Here is a 22,525-nt window from a genome sequence, read left to right on the forward strand (position 1 = left end):
ATAACTTTAAATAACTTATTTACATGAATTTACTTACCTTACCTAGCAACCTTAATACACAGTAATACCTTTCGTATCAGATGGAGAAAGGTGAGTCAAATTTTCAGATGAGGGTGAAAATCTTTTGTGCATCTGTTGCAGTGTGCCAGTTCCAATCCATAGATGTTTGCATCCAGTTAAACTGAGAATTCAAAATAGCTCCCTCGTGACAATGTTGGAGAATTGGGCTAGTGCAGACAGCAGCAATTGTGAGGAAATGTTTCATGCACGAGATGACTCTCTTGCACCGATGCGAGGAAGGACTACGTGATTAATGTAAGGTTCTGCCTCTTAAGAAAACTTCTTTGCGAGAAGGGCGGGGCAGGGGAAACACACTCTTTCCGAGGAGGGGTTGACCGCTGCAGCGTGGAGGACCACCGAGAGGGGGCGCCCCTCTCCCGCGGGGCCTCTCTGTCCCGGGGCGCGCTCCCCTCCCCTCGCTGCTCTTGGCAAGCTGAGAAGGCGGAAGCAGCGGCGGCCGCGGCTGGGGCTGAGGCTCCGGCCGTCGGCGGACGCAGCAGCCGCGGCCCACGAACCGGGAGTTTGGCGCTGGAGCCACTTGGTCTCGGAGTGCCGTGTCTGTAGGCGACGCGGCGCAGCCCAGGGGAGCCTTCCCAGCTGGTTGTGAAGTCTCTGCGTGTGCGATCGGTGAGTGAGCGGCTTCGAACTTGAGTTCCGGCGGCCGCGGGCCCGGGAGAGTCGCCCCCGGTTCCCCACGGGACAGGGACGTGTCGTCGTGAGCCCTCGCTTCCCACTGACAGGAGTGACCATCCCCACGTCCTCCCTCGGGTCCGGGACTCCGCCCCCTATCCCCTCTGGTCCGGGTAGCCCTGGGACCCCCTGTCTCAGCACCAAGCCACCTCTGTCCCTGACGTCTGACAGGTACAGGATGCGGCCACTGCCCTCCCACGAGCCGGGGGCGCCCTCCGTGCCCTCCCTGGGACTGCAGGTCTCCCGGCCGCTCTCGCCCCACAGGTCCTGAACCCGCCCCTGGTTTAGGAGCCTCTCCTGGCGTTTCTGTCGCCTTCCGGCTCACGGCACCCCCACTCCCCAGCCCCTCTCTTCCCTCACCTGGTGTTTTCCCCTTTCCAGGGAAGGAAATCGCCTGCTGGGTTTTCCCGTCCCTTCCAGCTTAAATTAAAAAGAAAAGAAAACGAAAATCCCTTCAAACTCCCAGAGTGCAGGGGAAAACTTTTTTTGTGTGCCCCTTTTAAATTCGAGAGCGGTTCTAACCTAAGCAGCAAGTTTAAAAAAAAAAAGTACGATGACACCAGTGTTTCCCCTCCCCACCCCTGCACTCTCTCGATTGTTCCAGACGCCGTGTTGCTAAAGCTGTTCCTAGTATTTGGCTTCAGGGGAACTCCGGATGAGACTTAGATTGTCTTCTAAGTGTGTGAACAGAAAGCACCTAAAGCTTGGATATGTAGGATTTGCTCGTTTTTCTGAGAGCAGCTGACTAGCCTGCGACACGAGTCTAGAAAGGAGAACAACTTGTCACATCTGAAGTGTAGGCTTTGTGACTTGAGCTGCTGGTATTTCATACCTCCTTTGATAATCCTAGAGTGGGGAGAGCTCTTTTTGGTTTTTGAGGTGGAGGGTGAAGTGTAGCCGGTTTGGTGTCATGTGACTCGAGGAAAGTGTTTGGACCAGTGGCTTGGCCACATGATGGATACAAGAATCATACCTGAGTTTCATTCAGCCTTGATGCCCTGTATATACTATTTCAGTATTATAGCCCTGTTTTCCTTGATATCTGCTGTTAATAAATTTTGGTCACTTGGCTTGTGTAAGAGAGTGTTCAAGATCCTTGGGTTTTAGAGGAGCAAACAATCTCTGAGTAAGGAAAAGATCCTTGAATTTGACTTCAAAGGTAAATTATATCAATCGAATATTTCTATTATTTCTTAATCATTATAACACATTTTGGGGTCTTTGTATTTTAAGAATGGATTTTTAAGGATTTGGTACATGGTTGCTGTTAGTAAAGTTTAGGTTTGGGTTTTTTTTACATAATTGTGCGCGCGCACGTGTGTGTGTGTGTGTGTGTGTGTGTGTGTGTGTGTGTGTAGGCCTTCTTCTATAGGCTCAACTATGGAGGTCACAGGACAATCAGTGGGCCCCGTCTAGTGAGCCCCTTGTAGTAGAGAATTAAAGATTACTTGCCAGTATTTTCTCCTATGTAGTTTTGATTTATGAATTACATGTTACTTATATATGCACTCCAGCTGACTTAGAGTGTATGTAAGACATTTGACAGCATTGTCTCTGAATTATAATCTCTATATACCTAGATATAGATCTGCACAAGCCATGACTTCTGACAAGGCTGATTTCCTTATTAACTCCCTGTGCAGTTGAGATAGGTTGGTAATGGTTACCTCCACGGCGGATCATTAAAGCATGCCTTACTAGATTGTAAGGGGCAAACAATTGCAGTCATGAAGTGCCACATAAAGAAGGACTAGAATTTCATTCTGCCCTTTCTGTTAATGGAAAAAGCCACCCAAATAAGTTAAAAAAAAAAAAAAAAAAAAAGGTGTGAGGAATACTTATACCAAAGCATATAAACTTATTTATAAACTTATTTTAGTGAGTCCAGAGCCTGATTTTGTAGCAGCTCCTAAAGGGAATCCCCAGAGCATAGTGTTTCTACACAACTGCTCTTACCTTATGTTCTTACCTCTGTAGCTGACTCAGCTCAGTCTTCCTCCTTCTCGTCAATGAAGATAGCTATCCATTGTAGGGAAATCAGAAATGTAACTCTCTTACCTGTCGTTGCAGGATGTAAAACTAAAGGGAAAAAATAGTTGTAAAACATACTTGTTTCAGCTAACGTTCCCTGATACTAGTTAGGCTGCAGTTTAATTACTATACTGTGTGTTAAGACATTGCAGTACGTTACATACACACACACAATGCACACGAACACCACTGATTTGCAGGGTTATTATCCAGAGAGACTATTTGGAAGACACAAGCTTCTGTGTTCTTACAGAACATGAGATGTAAATGAAAGCAACTCAATACTGTTTACATTTTTTCCTAATGATAACACTTCTGGTGTTTCATACCATGAGAGCTGGTATGTATGATGTAGCATGTATGAATATATGTATGTTTTTGGTAAACGAATGAGTTTAATTAGGGTTGTCCTTAGGAACATGACTGAGGAGTTCTTGACAGGAGCATAGGCAACTTAACAGAAAATGTCTCTCCTCCATCAGCCTCTAACTGCAGATAAGACCTCAGAGAAAGGTGGTGCTTTGTGAGCTCTTCCCCCAACTTGACAGTATTAAGGAGGGAGTCTTTATCTTTTTAATTGATTTATTTATTTTTATTTATATATGGGTGTGCGTATCTGTGTATGCCTCATGTGTGTAGCCCACAAAAGCCAAAAGAAGGTATCAGACCCCTTGGAGCTGGAGATATAGTTGGTTGTAAGCCTTCTGACGTGGACGCTGGGATCTGAACTTGGGTCTTCTGGAAGAACTACAGTTGTTCTTAACTGTTGGGCTGTCTCTGCAGCTGCCAGGGAGGGATCCTGAGCAGGTAATCAATCATGGCTGCTGAGAGAGCTAAGAGTACAGTGGACATATGAGTCCCAGAGGACATCAGTCCCCAGCACACCTTCCTATGCTCTTGCCACTCCTTGGTCCATGGATGCTTGTATAGGTTTTGGTTTGGCTTTGTTTGTATTTGAGACGGGGTTTCTCTGTATAGCCCTGGCTGCCCTGGAACCTCTCTATAGACTGCCTCCTGCTTGTATATGTTTTTTCAGAGTGCACTTACAGCCTGGTGTGGTAGCTCACGCCTTTAATCCCAGCACTGGAGGCAGACACAATAGTATCTCTGTGAGTTCGAGGCTAGCCTGGTGTACAGCATGAGTTCCAGAACAGCTAGGACTGCACGGAGAAACTCTGTTGGGGAGGGAGGGGGAAAGTTCACTCCTTCAGTGGAAATTGTTGCTGTTAGGCATGTTTTCCTAGGAACGTGTAGTTCATAACAGTTCTCTTTAAATCAGGTGGCAGTCAAATCTTGACCTGAACAGCAGGAAAGCAGTAGAGAGACTGTAAGCCAAGTTTTAAACTAAACATTTGGCAGGAAAGGAAGACTAAGCTCATTCGTGCCTGTTGTGTGACCATCACATAGGAATATGTGCTGTGCAGCTTAGTGACAAATATAAATGTCTCAGAAGTGGCTTTACTAAGCAAAGCAAAACAGTTAAAAAGCTAAGAGTTTAACTGTACTGTATCAAAGTTATATTAAATGAACATTCATATATATATATACATACTGTGGGAGTGAAGACTAGAAAGCCTTTGATACACATTGGATAAGCAACATCATTTATCAGAAATCTTTAAAATGTACACGCCCTTTCACGCAGCAATTCTACTTCCATGACTAAGGAAATAGATGCAAAAATGTGTATGAGAAGGAACATAATAAAAGATATAGTCCAAAGATGGCATAAGTCTCTTTTGTTCTGCTGCATGTCATGGTCTCTCACTCTTTCCTGTCTCCCTGTCTGAAGCAGCCTTTCCTGGAAGTTCACAGGGCTTTGGGAGATGATTTCAACTTTTAAAAATTATATCAAAAATAAAGTTAAAGTAGTATGAAATCACTGGTGAATCATTAAAAAGAAATAAATCTTAAATGTTTTTTTATGAAAACCCAGATAAACATAATGTAGTACATAAGTGTCTAGGCTCTGCAGTCAGGTAGACTTTGGGTTTGATGGAACTCTGTTACTTTGCTGATGATCTTGGGCAAGCTGACCTTTTTAAGCTCCACGGTTTTCAGTCTAATAAGTGAGAACCATACTGGGTAAAAATGAATAAAATAATAACTTGTTCTGATTGCCAGGTACAGCTCTCAGTGCTGAATGCATATTAACGTATGTAATCCTTGCAGAAACTCTCAGGTGGAACAAGAGAGGAAACTAAAGCATAAAAGGATTATGCACTGTGTCCAAGTACTGACTGAGTGACTGAGAAAGGCCTACCAGGCTGTGCAGCCTAGCCCTGAGCTCTGTGCTACACCACAGTACAGCCACCTTTAGGCTTTGGTTTTGTGGGGTTTTGTTTGTTTGTTTGTTTAAGATTTATTTTGTTTTTCATTATTTGCATGTGTGTTTACATACATGTGAGTTCAGGTGCTTATAAAAGCCAGATCCCTTTGAGCCAGAGTTACAAGTAGTTGTTAGCCACCCAACATGGATGAAGGTACAGAACTCAGGTCTCCTGGAAGAACAGGAGCTCTTACCCTCTGAGCCATCCTCTAGCCCCTCCTGCTTCTTTGTAGGTGCCTATGAGATAGGGATGGAAAGGCCTGCAGCATATAGAGAGGTGTTTGTTGTTAGTGGTGGAGAGCCAAGAGCACCCATCTTTATTTCCAGTTCAGGGGATTGAACCTAGAGCCTAACATTGCAGGCGAGGCCTACCTCTGAGCTGTTTCACTAGCCTTCTTTTTGAAGCAGGGTCTCACTGTGTTGTCTAGGCTTGTCTAGAATTCTCTGTTTCCCTGGCTCACCTTCCCTAGGAGTTGGGATAACAGACCTGTCCCCACTAGACCCAACGAAGAATTTCCTTCTTTTTATTATTATTGTTATTATTATTATTAGAGGTTTTTGTTATTTAATACATTTATGTATTGCTGTGTGAGAGGGGGGGTAGGTGTCACATATATGGAGGTCCAAGGACAATTTGTGGTTTGTACTCAGGGATTGTACTTAGGTAGTCAGGTTTCAAGGCAAGTATCTTTACCCACTGAGCCATCTCAAGGGTCTGGTAGCGTCTGCATAGTCCTCCATTTGATATAGTAGAAAAAGAATTTTTATATAGAAAGGCATGGAGGTTATTGTCTGCCATGTTGACTAGAGATTTGAATTCTGCTTCTAGAATTATAGTTTACGTTAGGGATTTTCCTCAAGGTTAATTACCTAAGCTAAAGACACAGTTGGTCACATATGTAACATAGCAGTTTAGAATTTGAAGGCGTCTGTCTGCTCCTGGCTTTCCATAGGCAAAGAAACCTCACATGTTTTTCCAGTCATTAGTAATAAAACATCTGACCTGGCTGAAGGCAGAAGGAGACAAATGTACACTTTTAAATTCCATTCTTTCTGTATAGTAGAAATCACCAGACTGAGCATTTAGAAAGCCACATGGAATTTTAGATACAGAAAAAGAAAGTTCCCAGTGGTTCCAGCTACTTGCCCTAAGCCACGTTCCCACAGCTGACTGGTGTGTGGTCATTTGGTTCCCTGCTGGCTGTACTAGTCTCTTCAGTTCAGAATCCCTAAAGGACCTTCCAGGACATCTCCTCAGGGCTGGAGGGGTAGCTCAGCAGCTAATAGCTAAGCTCACAACCACATCTCAGTAGATGTACACATTGACTATCATGTGAAGAGTCTTTAGCTAAGATCTGGGCATGGCAGTAATCAGTCACTGGAAACAGGTGACAGAGGAGGGTATTGTAATTGAAGTGCTTTTCTTTTCAGCCTTCTGTGGTTGCATTAGACCACAAACTTTCCTAGAAGGATCTTGGTGGTCTGCACAGGAGATTCATAAACATTTTAAAGAAGGGAAAGAGATAACTTACCATGAAGTGGTAGTTATGAAACAAAGCTCAAAGCACTTAAAAGCTATTTTGTAAATAACATTGAAACAGTATGGTGAACAACGACGAAGTGACTATATAGATAAACTATATATTTACATGCTAAAGCATTTTTGTTGTTTTTCTCGTTGCTGTGTTTGCAGATCGACTGGCAAAGCTACTATGAGTCTCTTAAACTGTGAGAACAGCTGTGGGTCCAGCCAGTTGTCCAGTGACTGCTGCGCTGCCATGGCCGCCTCCTGCAGCGCTGCAGTGAAGGATGACAGCGTGAGTGGCTCTGCCAGTACGGGGAACCTCTCCAGCTCCTTCATGGAGGAGATCCAGGGCTACGATGTGGAGTTTGACCCACCTCTGGAGAGCAAGTATGAGTGCCCCATCTGCTTGATGGCTTTACGGGAAGCAGTGCAAACACCATGTGGCCACAGGTTCTGCAAAGCCTGCATCATCAAATCCATAAGGTATTTGACTTTAAGAAAGCACAGTGCCCTGCAGCAACCAAATGTAAAGAGCATGTTAGAAACAGACCATCCCAAGAACAGGCAGACAGAAAACAGCAGAATGGATGGAAACGTGAGGCAGTTGGAGTCCAATCCCAGTTTGTACTGCAGCCCAAACAGAGGCTTCTGTGTCTCCCCACCCAGGCCACCAAGAAAACTGTACTCATAGCTACTTTTGCCTCAAGCAGTTCTATTGCAGACTAGGAGAGGATTCTATGTTTCATGAAAGCAATGTTTTTAATTTGCCTTAAATTCAGCTACTAGAGCAGTAGTTCCCAGCCACTGGGGTTGCAGCCCCTTTGGAGGCCAGATGACCCTTTCACAGGAGTTGCAGATCAGATATTCTGCATGTTAGATATTTACATTACAGTTCATAACAATAGCAAAATTACAATAGCAAAAATTTTGAAGTAGCAACAGAAGTAACTTTGTGGGCATGGGTGTCACCAGAAAACAAGGAACCGACTTTGTATTAAGGAGTCTCAGCACTAGGGAGGTTGAGAGCCACTATCTGATAAACCCAACCAGCTGAGGAATCCTGATTCTGTGAGGGTTTATAGAGTCTATTACTAGCTGTGGGAAATTCTGTTGCCTCCTGTCTGTGAGCAACTGTAAAATGACCAGCATTTCCATAGTCCAATCCCCTCTTTCTGCAGCTACGATCTCACCCTCCTCACCCAGCCATACATTAGTGTGTTGCCTGGTGTCAGCTCTCACAGGCCTTGCCTAGCCTTGCCCTCTTCCAGCCTCATTACAGCAGCCAGAGGGGCCCTGGTGTACAAGCCAAATGCCATCTTCTTGGCTCAGAACACCTTTCATGAGTTATCTGAGAGTAAAACTCCATACAGTTCATTTTCTGCCCTCTCCTAGGGCTCATGCTCCTTCCATTCCTTTCTTCATGTTGCCCATTGCTGTACATGTCGGGCACAGTGCTGCCTTGTGAGCTGGAACACACTGATAGGTGTCCTGGCTACCCCATCCCACCATGGCAAGCCATAGCCCCCTGGCCTTCCAGCACGTCAGAGCTTCCTTACCATGCTATACTTTTCTCATTCTTCCCCTGGCATTTTTGCCCTTCAGTACCTAGTAATCAATGTGCTTTGTCTGCCTACACAACTAGAAAGTAGATCCTTCAGACTGAGATGTTATATTGGTTTTCTCTAGTTACAGAAATAGTCCCTTTCCCACAGTAGGCACTTAGTATGTGATTGTTTTAAGTGGATTAAACTATACAAGAGAAAAAGATGGTCATTTGGTTCAACTAGGTCTCACCTCCTAGGTTCTGTTACCTCCACTGTTGTTACCAACAGTCTGTGAACCACAAATGGATTAATCCACTGAGGAGGTCAGAGCCCTTGCCAGTCATGTCTCTAAACCTCTGTTTTGAACATTGCTGCATTAGGAAACAAAGTGAAATGATCCCTAAGTAGGCTAAGGCCATCTTGGGCTACTCAGTGGACTATAAATTTTTATCTCCCAATTTCTGTACCAACTTTCCAACAAAACTTGAAATTTAGGTGACCATATCCATACCTGGAGCTTGAATTAAGTTATAGAGGAACAATGCATCTCTCAGTTTGAGGGTAAATGTATTGCCATTAAATTAGTAAGAGCTTTAGAGGATAAGGTTATGTATTTGTGTATTTGTTTTCCAGCCTCGGCACTATTTCTTTGGACTGTCCACAGCAGCTGACTGTGATTTGCCTCATGCAACTAACAGAGGCATGGTTTTGTCAGCTGCAGATAGTTTCTATGATTGTGTGACATTGGGAACGATGGGAACTTTTTCAGAGGATATATGCGAGAGGTAGAGTAGGTGGTTGTTGGTCATTCATGGGGATTGGTTGCAATTTGTAAATAGTTGTGTTCAAAGAAGAAACAAAAGGAAAGAGATTAGATTCAGGGATCTTCCCCCCCACCCCTGGCCCCCACCCACCCTCTCTTTCCCCTTCTCTCCCTTGACCTGAGTTTTTCCTCCTGTCCCCATGCTCCTAGAATAACAGCTCTGTGACTCAAATATATTTATAGATACCTAGGCCATAAGCTTTGGCTGTTCCCTGTTTAGATCATAACTTAGTATTCCATTTATTCTGATTTAAGCTCTGCCACATGGCTTGTTACCTCTGCTCACTTCCCATGCTTCTGACCACTTCCATGTTCCAGGGCCAATCCTCCCATGCTTGGCTCTATCCCAGAATCCTTTCTGCCTACTGGATGTCCCACCATCAATTCTATGCTTTCCTATAGGTCCTAGTTTCTTATTGACAAGTGATGTAACCGTTATACAGTACACAAGATTTTTCTCTTCACCCCCCCATCCTTTCTCTCCTATCTAGTAATAGGGGATGAAACAGGGATAAAGGGTGGAAAAAAAGAACTTACAATGTAGCAAAGGTCAGCTACACTGTACAGTACACATATCATTTTGGTGTTGCTGTGCAATATAATGCATTCTGTTGTTTCAGATGGGGAGCCAGTTAGTTTTCCAAGGTGGACGACTTAGGCTACTAACTCTAAGTCCCCTGCTTCTTTTAGGGATGCAGGTCACAAGTGCCCAGTTGACAATGAAATACTGCTGGAAAATCAACTGTTTCCTGACAATTTTGCAAAGCGAGAGATTCTTTCCCTGACGGTAAAGTGCCCAAATAAAGGCTGTTTGCAAAAGATGGAACTGAGACATCTCGAGGTATTAAGGGTGTTTTCTAGCCGTTGTCACAATGTAGTCCTTAAAGCATAAAGCCTTTGCTCTGTTACCTGTGTATTGTAGGCTATAGCAATTGGCTAACAGGCTCTTGCCAAATGCTAATATCCTTTTCATCCTTAAATGCAAACACTTAGAAAATGTTGTTTTGATTTTTCTTTTTCTTTCTGCTTCAGCTTTGTCTTAGCAATAAAAACAAGTCGGTGTTCTTGTCAGTTTTTCATATCAGGACATCTACAATATAACTGTTGAAGAACTCCTTAATTGCAAGAATTATATTTTAACCCCATAACTTTATTTCTCTCCTTTTGAATATTTTTTTAAAAATAAAAATGTCTTCAGCCATCATCTCAGCACCTTGTTTTCTTTCAGTTTCTGTGTCATACAGGAAGTATGACAACCTCACATTTTCTGTTTTTCTAAATTGCACATTGTATTATTCACTAAATATTTATATAATTAAAAAATAACTGAAGCAATGAGATAATTTTCTTTTTAATTAAGGTATATCAATTCTTTGGTCTCTTTTTTCTTTAACCAGAAATCAAATATGGATAATCTGTTTGAAATAAATGTTCAGGGCATACTTGAAGTCTGTTACTCTTATTTAGCTCTCTCTCTCTTTCTCTGTCTCTGTTTCTATCTCTCTCTCTGTCTCTCTGTCTCTCTCTCTCTCTCTTTGGTTTTTTTTTTTTTTTTTTTTTTGAGACAGGGATTCTCTGCATAGTTCTGGCTGTCCTGGAACTCACTCTGTAGACCAGGCTATCCTCGAATTCGGAAATCCACCTGTCTCTGCCTCCCAAGTGCTGGGATTAAAGGCATGAGCCACCACTGCTCTTTAAAAAAAAAAAAAATTTGTTTATTTGTGTGCGTGTGCACATATGTGCATGTTTGAGTGTATGCAGTGTGTGCAGGTGTCCATGGAGGACAGAAGAGGTAGCGGATGGCCTGGAGTTACAGGCAGTTGTTACCAGCCCAGTGTGGGTGCTGAGAACAGACTCTGATCCTCTTGAAGAGCAGCAGTCACTCATTTTAGTCACTGAGCCATCTTGCCAACCTTTGTTGTGAGGGTGACCCTTTAAGTACAGTTTAAATTGCTAATCTGGAAATCTAACTTCTTTCTAAAACTTCCCTAACTGGAAGTATAAATTTGAGACTTCACATTCTTTTTTATAAACTTGACATCCACAATTATTAATTGAAAAATTCCATTAAGACCTTCATACGGTGCATGGCTAGAGAACATGGGCTTCAGTCACTGTTCTAATTTGGTTTCTGTTGCTGGGATTACTCTGACCAAAAGCAGTTTAGGGTAGGAAAGGGTTTATTTGACTGAGAGTTCCAGATCATAGACTGTTATTTGCTGGCTGGCTCCAGGCCCTTGCTCAGCCAGCTTTCTTATCCAGCCCAGGACCACCTGCCCAAAGAGTGGTGCCATCCACAGGGGGCTGGGCCCTCCCACCTCAGTTAATAGTCAAGGCAGTCCCTCAAGTGAGACTTTGTTCTTGGGGTGACTTAGGTTATATCTAATTGACAGTTAAAACTAATTCTGAAAGAAAAAGATGTATTATTAGAAGAGATTACTTTTAGAAATTTTTTTTTTTAGGGTTTTCAAATACTAATCAATTATTTTGCTTTATACAGGATCATCAAGTACATTGTGAATTTGCTCTAGTGAATTGTCCCCAATGCCAACGTCCTTTCCAAAAGTGCCAGGTTAATACACACGTTATCGAGGATTGTCCCAGGAGACAGGTTTCTTGTGTAAACTGTGCTGTGTCCATGGCATATGAAGAGAAAGAGGTATGTGCTAATTTAAATTTGTTCATTTTTTTAAGTGCATATTTGAAAGGGTTAGCATTATATAAGGATGTAACTACAACAATGAATTTATATTATCAGTTTTTAAAAACTTATTTTTAAGAAAGGAATGAAGTTTCAAGGCCATAAGTGTGGAGTTTGTACTTGAATATCCTTAGAAAGCATTTTAAACTAGTTAAACAATGAAAGAAGGCTGCTAGGGAAGATAAGTGCTGGCTTACTTCCCTATCTGAACTTTAATGAATGATTGGTCATAGACAACCAAGTAGTATGATTACTGTGTAAGGTTTCTACAGGCGTGTTTCATAAAGAGTGTGAGCTATTGCACCTGTAAGAAAGACTTCACTACCTACCTACTGCAAATTGAGTTCCACTGGTGCCAAGTCAATGCTCTGTTCACTCTTCAGTATAGAAACAGTAAGGTTCCCGGTTGTTTACATTCTCCTGGGATGGAAGGAGGCTAATGGGTTCCATCCTAACAGTATCGGGTCAGGCTGACATTGAAATCCTTGTACTCAGTTACTTCCTTAAAATTTTATTCTTCTAAATTGTTCCTTAGGAAATTGAGCATTTTATATTTCATACGCTGATAAAATAGTCAAAATTCAGCTAACTTGCTACTAAATATGTAAAATCTCATTCATAATTGGAACAAATTGGTACCTTTCTCAACCTGAACAAATGGGATAAAGTTATGAGGAAAGTTATCTATTTCTCAGCATATCAAGTAAACCAGCGTTACTGTGTTCTAGAAAATGGGCTCACCCTTCTGAGAACTTGGCACCAAAGCCTCGAGCCCTGTTTGTTCATTCGTTTGCTTTAACTTAATGGAAAGAATTATTATTAACTTGTCATGAGGCTGCTAAAAACTGATGCCTTTGGAGAATTCCAGCATCAGCAAGTGCAATCTATGCTCATCAGGGGTACTCTGCCTCAAGATAAAAAGAAATGAGCTAACTCTGTTGTGTATGCTGATACATCCTTTGAAGAAGTCTGAAGACCAAGTCTCACTAGCAGAAGCCTCACATTTTAACTGTGCATAAGCCAATGCCCTTCATTTGCTCATGGTGAAAAGTTACTATCTGTAGAAGTCAGTCTTTTTACTTTTTCAGGTTTTCTCATGCATTTTGTAACTTTCTCTTACAACTTAGGTCCACGATCAGAGCTGCCCCCTGGCAAATACCATCTGTGAATACTGTGGCACCGTCCTCATCAGAGAACAGGTAGGAACCTCCATTGCAAACCATTCTTTCCTTAAGAGCTTAGACAACTCTTGAGGTTTTTAAATTGACAATTTAAATTCATAAGCCAAATTAGCACATGTTTAAGTAATCTGCTGTTCAAAATATTATAAAAATTAATGTAATTAATAAGTATCTCAAAGGAACCAAAACCTACCATTTAGGTACTTATAATTCCTGAGTCATTTGCATAGTACCTGTGTTTTTATGTATTTATAAGAACTCCATTGGTTGGTAAGCCAGGTGGTATATGCCTTTAATCTCAGCACTCAGGAGATAGGTGAATCTCTGTGAGTTCAAGGCCAACCTTGACTTCATAGTAGGTTCCAGGACTACACAGAGAGACCCTTTTCTTCCTTGCCCCACAAAAAAATGATTCCATTGACTAGGGATTGAACTCAGGGGAGTAGAGAATCTACCTAGTGTGCCCAGGGCCTCAAGTGTGATACCTAGCACAGACAAAGAAATGAGCAAAAACTGAACCAAGACAAATAATTTTAAGATCAAAACAATTGAAGGTAAAAGCCTTGACTTAAAGACAAAACAGACTTACAGAGGAATGTATTTATACACTGAAATGAGGGCCTCCTTGTCAGAGACAGGCTGAAAGCAAGGGAACAGGAGAAAGCTCATATGCTCAGTAGCTCAATACTGTGTTGTGCTGGAGTGTGTAGAGGGCTTCCAGAACCTGTAGCGTCCCCGAGCCTTGGCCATCATCATCAAAGGCAGCAATTGTGATTTTTTAAAAAAAGCTCTTGCTGGGCGGTGGTGGCACACAACTTTAATCCCAACACTTGGGAGGCAGAGGCAGGTGGATTTCTGAGTTCGAGGCCAGCCTGGTCTACAGAGTGAGTTCCAGGACAGCCAGGGCTACAGAGAAATCCTGTCTCGAAAAAAAACCAAAACCAAAAAAAAACAAAAAACAAAACAAAAAAAAAGGCTCTTATGATTATTAATCAAAGAAGTAGAATTCCATCCAGTTGTTATCTGTTAACATTTAGGGAATTTACCCACAAAGGATGAATATTAGTCACTAAATCTGTGTGCCCAGAAAAGTCTATAAGAGAAGAAACTCACTGGCCATCTTACTTGTAGGAAGAAGCAACAGGACCTGCCACTTGACTGTTTCCATGTATCTGTTAGTAAAGCAGTGTTTTTCTAAGAATCCTAATTTGATTGTGTTAAGTGTGTTGCTTATGAAGTCATCTGATACCCCTGGTTTTCTTTTTGTTCTCAATTAATATTTGATGGAAACTATGCTATATTTATAAAAGCTCAACAAAAATAAAATGTAATAAAAACAGAGGCCATAAATGAAACATCAGAAAAATTGGACTTTGATTCTTGCTGTGACATTAACTCCATCGTGACCCACAACTATGGCTCAATTTCTAGTGAAACTTGGGCCTACTTTTTGGGGGCAGGCTTCTTCCCTCCCTCTTTCTGTCCTTCTCCTCTTTCTCCACCCTATCTTTTCTTTCTTTACTTTCTTTTCTTTTCCTTTCTAGCTTTACATCACAGGTTCATACATGCTAGGCAAGAGCACTCTCCCAGTGAGCTGCCTGTCCAACTGTGTTTGATTGGTTGATTTTTTTTTTTTTGAAATGGTCTCTCCATATAGCCCTGGCTTGCCTGGAACTCACAATGTCAATTATGCTGTTCTTGGACTTATGGAAATGTGCCAGCCTCTGCCTCTGAGTGCTAGGATTAAAGGCTATGCCATCATACCTGGCTCCCTTGGTACCATATTTAAAATATGGTCTCCTTTAATGCATCTCATCCTAAAAAAGATATCCTTGAGCCCCCAAATCCAAGACCCAAATTTTTCCACATGTCACCAGGGTGCACATGAATGTCCCAGCAGATGCTCTAAAGAACATAAGCAATGCTGAGGAGAGAGACAAATACCAGGTCCTCTAGCTGTGCTCCAAAGTCATTCATTCTTCACTTCCTAACCATGATAATGAAACATGGCTCCACTGGCAAATTTGAAATCATTGATGATCACAAAGATGGGAATGTCATTGTGAACCATCCAGGAAAGTGTGGAATGATCAACCCTAGATTTGACAGCTCAAAGGATAGAAAATGACAGAACAATCTGTTCCCATCCTGTCAGTGTGGGACAACTGTCATTGTACTGACAACTTCAGTTGGCATCGTGGACCACAACAAAACAAGATAAAAAAAAAACACAGGAGTGGAAAATCCTGGGGTTCTTTTTCTAGAGATGTAAAATACATACTAAAAGCCTCCATGGTCTGTGCTCGGAGTCAGTCCTTTTGAACCTCTCCAGCAGAATAGCAAATGTCTGGCACTGTGGATTGTGCTGACTAGTGACACTTCTTTTAAGTCAACTAAGACAGTCCTGTGACCACACCTTCACTTGAGTTGAGGCTGGGGTGCGGTATCCAGTCCAGGATGGTTGTGTTTACCATATAACAACCAAGTTCCCCAGCAGAACTAAAATATGCCAGGGTTTTAGAAATAAGATGAGAAGTAATGGATCTGTTCAGTGGTTTTAATGAATTTATGGCTGGTCCCTTACTAAGTGGTCGAGACCACAGAGGGCTTTGGCTTTGCCATTGTAGTTGTCAGGGTGTTTTCTCGAAAAATGCCACAAGAGGGCACCAGTTCACTACAGTAGAAACAAATCCATTTTAAGAAATGAAGTAAATTGGGGGGTGAGATTGTAAGATGTTAATATTTCTCACAGAATTGTGAAGAAGCCATATATAGTTTTGCTTAGTATAAGTTAAATTTACTTGCAAGTGTACTGGCATCATCTAGAGTATGATATGCAGGGGACGACATTTTTCAGCCTTTGTTTTGATTTTCAGATGCCTAATCATTATGATCTAGACTGCCCAACAGCTCCAATCCCTTGTACATTCAGTGTTTTTGGCTGTCATGAAAAGGTATGTTTTCTTTGAATTCTGGAATGTGAACTTTAAAAAAATATACTCAGATCTATGGCCTACTGAAGAATACTAACAAATTTAAATTTAAGTTCTTATGAAACCTTTATATAAACACTGTTGGTGTAAATTATTATGAATACTGAAACTATTGCACACAGATACCTAGAAGTGGCTAAAGTATTTAAACATGACTGAACATGTCTAAACTAAATGTCTTTTTTTCATTTGTGTGTGCGCGAATGCATGTGCACGAATGTGCGTCAGTATGTTTGGGGGTCTGTGTGTTCCATGGCATGCATGTGGAGGTCAAAAGACATCTTATAAGAGTTGCCTGTCTCCTTCTACCATGTGAATCCCAGGGACCAAAGGGCTTTCAGTCTTGGTGGCATTATCCATTGCCCCATTTTAACAGCTGTGGACTGAATCTTAAACAGGAGGGAAGAACAATGTTCAGGGCAGTCCTGGACGATGCTTCAGCAGGTGGCTCACAGTGTCCTAGAACTCTAGCCCCAGAGGCTCCTCTGGCCTCTGTAGTACCTGCATTTACATGTATATTCCCAAACATAGACACACATGCCCACCAATAGTTTAAAATAAAAATAAAATTTTACCAAAAAAAAAAAAAAAAAAGAAGGGAAAGGGCTGGAGAGATGGCTCAGAAGTTAAGAGCACTAACTGCTCTTCCAGAGGTCCTGAGTTCAATTCACAGCAACAACATGATGGCTCACAACCATCTGTAATGGGATCCGATGCCCTCTTCTGGTGTGTCTGAAGATAGTGACAGTGCACTCATATAAATAAAATAAAGAAAGAAATCTTTAAAAAAAAAAGAGAGAGAGAGAGACAAGGGAGAATGAGCATGGTGATTTATTAAAGTATTTTTTGTTGTTGCTGTTTTGCTGTTTTGGTTTTTGGTTTTTGTTATTTAGTCCAGCAATAACATGGAAGACTGAAGTAGAATAAGAAAAGGGAGTATCTGGGTTTCCCTAACAGCCCCCAAAATAAGGGCAGCATGGAAGTGAGGAAAGAGAGATGCAGGAACGCAGGCATGTTAACAGGGAAGCCTAATGGGAACTAAGTAGATAAAGGTAGGCAGAGAAAAGGCAAGACATCCAGAGTGACTGGAGCCTTAGTCACTGGCTTGGAGAGAAAGACTTCAACAAAAGCAGTGTAAGCAGGGTTCTGCTTACAAAGGAAGAGAAGGTGTTTTAATGGAATTGAGTCTCCAGCTCTGGCACATTCGAGTGCAAATGGCCTATGTGTGGCTTAGAACACTGCTTCAGGAGAGTAAGAAAGGGCAAAGTGGTATCACAGAGCTACAGGGTGGGTGTTACAGGAAAGAAGCAAACCGTACTCGATGCAGTGAGCGAGCAGGACAGCCACTGTCCCCAGGGTAGCTTCAAGACAGGGTCCCCCTGTGAAGTGTCTGGAAGCTCGTTGTATGTGTTAGTCTTGTTCTCTCTGGGGTATGCAATTACATGTTTGCGTATCCACTCTACTTTTACAAATGCTTACAATAAATATGCCTTACAGTTTGAAAACTAAAATAGAATGGTAACTCATACTTAAATGTTATGAGGAAATTCTGTATTGTGTCCATAGGGGGGGAAAAATGGCATATATCAAAATATTAGTAAAGACAGTAGGTTGTCTGTTTTCTTTTTACTCACCTGTATTTTCTATTTTTCTGTAATAAAATTATGATTATCATAGAACATTTGGGACTTGATGATCTTAGAATACTATGGCTATGGCAGTTAGCAAGAAGTCAGCACCATAAGTACGAGTTGAGGACTTGACAGGTAGGCTCAGGTGGTTTTAAACGAAAGGGGAGAAAATGATATTGGCTAAAGGAAGCATGACCCATAGAGGTTTGCCCTGTTTGTCTAATGCTGCAATCTGAGGAAGAAGGAGCACATGGAAGAGAGACCTGGGTGTTGGTTGTCTGAGTGAGTAAAGGAGGAGGGTGGAGTTGCTGCATTGGCAGATTGGAGGGACAGCTCAGAGTGTTCATCAGTAAGCTCCCATAAAATAATAGGAGTATTTCATTGGATCAGGTGATAACAGAAGTAATAAAGAGTTGAGAGAATTTGTGATGCTCCTTTTCCAACCTCTTGCTGGCTGGCCTGGTCCTTTTCCTCGTCCTCAATGACGTTCCTAGTTTACAGCTTGTGCTTCATTTCAGATGCAGAGGAATCACTTGGCACGACACTTGCAAGAGAATACCCAGTTGCACATGAGACTGTTGGCCCAGGCTGTTCATAATGTTAACCTCACTTTGCGTCCGTGTGATGCCTCCTCTCCATCCCGGGGATATCGTCCAGAGGACCCAAATTATGAGGAAACTATCAAACAGTTGGAGGGTCGCCTAGTAAGACAGGACCATCAAATCCGGGAGCTGACTGCCAAAATGGAAACTCAGAGCACGTATGTGAGCGAGCTCAAACGGACCATCCGAACCCTTGAGGACAAGGTTTCGGAAATGGAAGCACAGCAGTGTAATGGGATTTACATTTGGAAGATTGGCAACTTTGGGATGCACTTGAAATCCCAAGAAGAGGAAAGACCTGTTGTCATTCATAGCCCTGGATTCTACACAGGCAGACCTGGATACAAGCTGTGCATGCGCCTGCACCTTCAGTTACCAACGGCTCAACGCTGTGCAAACTATATATCCCTTTTTGTCCACACAATGCAAGGAGAATATGACAGCCACCTCCCCTGGCCCTTCCAGGGGACAATACGCCTTACGATTCTTGACCAGTCTGAAGCAGTTATAAGGCAAAACCACGAAGAGGTCATGGATGCTAAACCAGAACTGCTTGCCTTTCAGCGACCCACAATCCCACGGAACCCCAAAGGTTTTGGCTATGTAACATTTATGCACCTGGAAGCCTTAAGACAGGGAACCTTCATTAAGGATGATACATTATTAGTGCGCTGTGAAGTCACTACCCGCTTTGACATGGGTGGCCTTCGGAAGGAGGCTTTCCAGCCACGAAGTACTGATGCAGGGGTGTAACGTCCATTTACTTGTGTTCAAAAACTAGGAACCATATGGAAAAACTGTGCCTTCCATGCCTGGTCCCAGTAAACAGTATTCAAACAAGCAGTGGGAGAAGTGTAAGGCCTAGCAGCAGATGTCATCAGTGAGGTCTTGTTCCACTTCTTATTGTTAACAAATATCTGAGGCAGTTCCCATGGGAACCTACGTGCCCCTTGTGTCTTCAAAACCTTAACATTTGAAGGGCCTGTGGCCCCTCTGTTTGTCAGGGTACCTCTTCACTGTGCTTCCATGGGCTTTTTGTCCATGTACTTTACTGTAAAAAAGGCCAGAGTTAGTGTGCTAAAGCTCAATCATTTAATAATACTGGTACCTTAGAAACTTGTAGTGTTTTTAGGGCATTTATTACTATATTAAACATGAGAATCACCACTGCCTGTGCTGGTGCCAGTGGAAAAGTTACTGCTCTGGTGTTGAGTTCTCATTTTTGTTGACTCCTGTGAATTTCAGAGGCTTTAAACCATGATCCCTGGAAAGCTTAAGTTCTCAAGTACTCCCTCCTCCATTGTTCACTAAGGATCCAGGGACTGGCTTAATCCTTACTTAGTTAGTGTGAATGTACTGGCTATTGAACACCAAGCATCCCCCCTACCTTCACATTTTGAAATATGCTCCAGGCAGCATCTTCTCAGTTTGTAATAACTGTGGTCATGTGGTTGCCAACTGTTGAGTGTTATTGCCATGGAACCTTTCTTGTCTGTTCGGTGCAGCTTGGTTTCCACAGCCTGTAGCACACCTTCTGTTGCTTGCAAACACAAAATCACCAGCCTAAACGAGGGATTCAGCTCATCAGCCATTAAATGGTATCTCATAGATGATGACAGCCACTCTTACCGCCAGGAAACTTCAGCCCTCTTAACTACCTTTTGATTTAGCTTAGTTAATTGAAATAAAATTGATTTCCTCAAGGGCCTGGAGAATTGGCTCAGTGGTTAAGAGCATTGGCTGCTCTTCCAGAGGACCCCCCCCCCACACTCTGTAATTCTAGTTCCAGGGGATCCGACACCCTCATACAGGCAAAACACCAGTGCACATAAAATTAAATAAATAAATAAATAAATAAATAAATAAATAAATAAATAAATAAATAAAAAACCAGTGCACATACAATTAAATAAATAAATAAATAAATAAATATTGATTTCCTCAAAACAGAATTTATTAGAACTTGGGAAATTGTGGGTACCTGAGAGATGGCTAAACCAAGGTTGGCTGTCATAGTTGTGTGGACACTCAGCTTGAGTGGTGGCTTTAGTCCAGCTCAGTGGAGGTTCCGAGTATGTTCTGTGAAATGTGTTAGCATGGCGGGTGTCCCTACTGTGGAGAAGTGATTCTTGTGCTGCTATGTATTTGTTAGTGTCCTGTACATATATAGGACCTTGGAGTCTAGTTCTCAGGGAGTCCTACGACTAGTTAGAGCCTTTGTAAGGAAGAGGAGAGGCCCCTCTACTGCTGCTTACACAAGATCAGTTGAGTGTTCTGGCAATAAGAAAGGCATTTGGATCTCCAGCTGAATCAGAGCCCTGAGCAGTGCTCAAACCTGCTCTGTTTCCAGAGAACACTCACAGCCCTCCACCAAAGAGTCCAGTTTTCAGCTGTAGCCAGCAAGGGCCACTTTGACCTCTTCATTTTTCCCCTGCTTCCATTCCACCCATGAGGGAAAGGTGAGGGAAAGACCTTGTCCCCTTTTATTAGCACACCCTCATCACAGGTCTCTGGTTGGGTCCTGGAAATGTGTGTCCCTTAGCTGTGCCTCCAGCAGCCCTGAGCCGCTTGTAGCACCTTCTACCTAAGGAACACTGCATGGCCTCTAGTACTGTAGTTGTTTCCCAGTGGAAAAATAAATGTGGGTTTGTTTGTTGTTGTTGTTTTAAAGCAAGCAGAAGTTATGTCTATATTTATTTAGAAATTGCCTGAAGATGTACTCAACTATTTGAGGACTTATTTTCTGTATGCCTTTTTAATTTTTTATGTTAAATGTCACCACAAAAATATCAGCTCCCCTCCCCCCTCTCAACTTTTTGAAAAAGGAAATGACATTTAAGAACTTCCTGATCAGATTTCTCTTTTTAAAATATCTGTATTAGAAAAAACAGGCATTTCCTGCAGTGGTTTTGACTTTGTTTTTTGGGGGGATTGGTTTTTTTTTGTTTTGTTTTTTGAGACAGGGTTTCTCTGTGTAGCTATTAAACTCACTCTGTAGACCAGACTGGCCTGGAACTCAGAAATCCGCCTGCCTCTGCCTCCCAAGTGCTGGGATTAAGGGCATGTGCCATTTAAACTCTAGCATCTCTTAAGGGTTTTTCTGCATAAGTTAAACGGCTCCCAACTTTAAATTGTTCTACCTATAAGGCAAGTTGGACTGGGAGTTCCTAGGGTCCGTGTTGAGAAGCTCAGTGCTTACTCACAATACTCACGAAAAGGCTTTACCAGTAGAAAATTGGTGTGACTGTCCCTACTGCAAACACAGATGTTTCACTTCAGTTTAATGTCCATCCACTAAAATGCACCTAAGGTAGTTTTAGAACTTGCAGCATTTGGTGTTTGTAGTAAGCCAACCAGTTATTTTTATGATACTCAATTGCCATGAATGCCGAATAGAAATGATCAAACTGACATTCAAAGCCAGCGCTTAGTGAGGTCAACTCAGGATCAAGTCTTAACCTAGAAAGCTGGTTTCTTTACTTCACCACTTGCCCAACTCCAGAACATTCTCTTTGTACCAGTTGGCCTGGAAGAATCTGTACAATCCAGAGTGCATTGGCCATCTCTTCTTACCAGTCTGGGACATTGCTATTTTTAAAGTTATTTCTTCTTAGAAAAATACCCAACTTACTATTGAAGATTTTTCTCCAAGTCATATATTTTCCCACTAGAAATCAGGCCCAATGGTCGTTCTAGTTTGGAAGTTGGCTACTGCCCTTTGGCTGTTACCATCTGTAGCCATTCTGCTTTCTTTTAGAGAATGAAGGTGCATTAAAGTATTCTCTCATCCTAGTAAAATCAACTGACAGGTGCTGGATGGTCTCCAACAATTAAATTTTGTAACTGGTACAAAGTTGAATTTGTACCAATATCAAGCAAAGTCAGACTAATGTAAATTGTCTGTGCAATTAGACTATCTTCTCCTTAAGGAGAAGTTGCTTGTTTCTGCTTTAGCTAGAGTTTCCTTAATTCTCTTGTGACTAGAAAATGTTTTAATTACTAGTGAAGTTATTTTTACTTAAGACTTTGAAGTGCTTTTCTCTTTTTTTTTTTTCTGTTAACACACTTCTTTTCTGACTTGCCTCAAATTCTCTCCATTGTCTTAACATAAAATGTCATTACATTTTTTATGGGGTATTTGGGGATTAGTTGTGCTGGCTGCCTTGAGGGAGTGAACAGGGCACAGTCAGGAGTCATTTGACTGTCTGTTGAAATATTCTTTTTTAAATGTCGGCATTCTCAGGGTAACTGTCATTTGTTTCAAAGTTGATGTGATTGTCTGGGCAATGGATTGATGCTTCCCAATTCCCAGAATCCAAAAAAATGAAACCAGATGTGATCAACCTGAACTTGGGACACTCTGTCACAAGCCTTGAAGTCACTCAAAAAGGACTAAGCTAGTTATTTCTCTGTGC

General features: G+C 42.1%; 1 protein-coding gene and 1 pseudogene across 2 annotated transcripts; both read left to right on the forward strand.

Moving 5' to 3' along the window:
* The first annotated feature begins 525 nt into the window (after positions 1 to 525).
* Positions 526 to 19,404, forward strand: Traf6 (TNF receptor associated factor 6). Of its 2 annotated transcripts, none has more exons than XM_031371138.1 (7): positions 526 to 687; positions 6,804 to 7,118; positions 9,693 to 9,843; positions 11,503 to 11,661; positions 12,831 to 12,902; positions 15,761 to 15,838; positions 18,027 to 19,404. In XM_031371138.1, exons 2-7 carry the CDS (start codon positions 6,823 to 6,825, stop codon positions 18,861 to 18,863), a joined length of 1,593 nt encoding a protein of 530 aa, XP_031226998.1. In that variant the 5' UTR covers positions 526 to 687; positions 6,804 to 6,822; the 3' UTR covers positions 18,864 to 19,404. The 2 variants fall into 2 exon arrangements, with proteins under 2 accessions (XP_031226998.1, XP_031226999.1); XM_031371139.1 differs by having other exon boundaries at positions 573 to 687; positions 9,693 to 9,789.
* Positions 13,779 to 15,743, forward strand: LOC116090552 (annotated as a pseudogene).
* Positions 19,405 to 22,525: the final 3,121 nt, after the last annotated feature.

Source organism: Mastomys coucha, unplaced genomic scaffold, assembly GCF_008632895.1.
Source record: "Mastomys coucha isolate ucsf_1 unplaced genomic scaffold, UCSF_Mcou_1 pScaffold15, whole genome shotgun sequence".
In the NCBI taxonomy this organism is placed as follows: domain Eukaryota; kingdom Metazoa; phylum Chordata; class Mammalia; order Rodentia; family Muridae; genus Mastomys; species Mastomys coucha.

What these genes read in the sequence shown, in the direction of transcription:
- Traf6 (XM_031371138.1), top strand. Translation starts at nt 6,823, where the DNA reads ATGAGTCTCTTAAACTGTGAGAACAGCTGTGGGTCCAGCCAGTTGTCC. An exon ending in TGGAACTGAGACATCTCGAG is followed by an intron (nt 9,844 to 11,502) that starts GTATTAAGGGTG and finishes TGCTTTATACAG; the next exon opens with GATCATCAAGTACATTGTGA. An exon ending in TGGCATATGAAGAGAAAGAG is followed by an intron (nt 11,662 to 12,830) that starts GTATGTGCTAAT and finishes CTTACAACTTAG; the next exon opens with GTCCACGATCAGAGCTGCCC.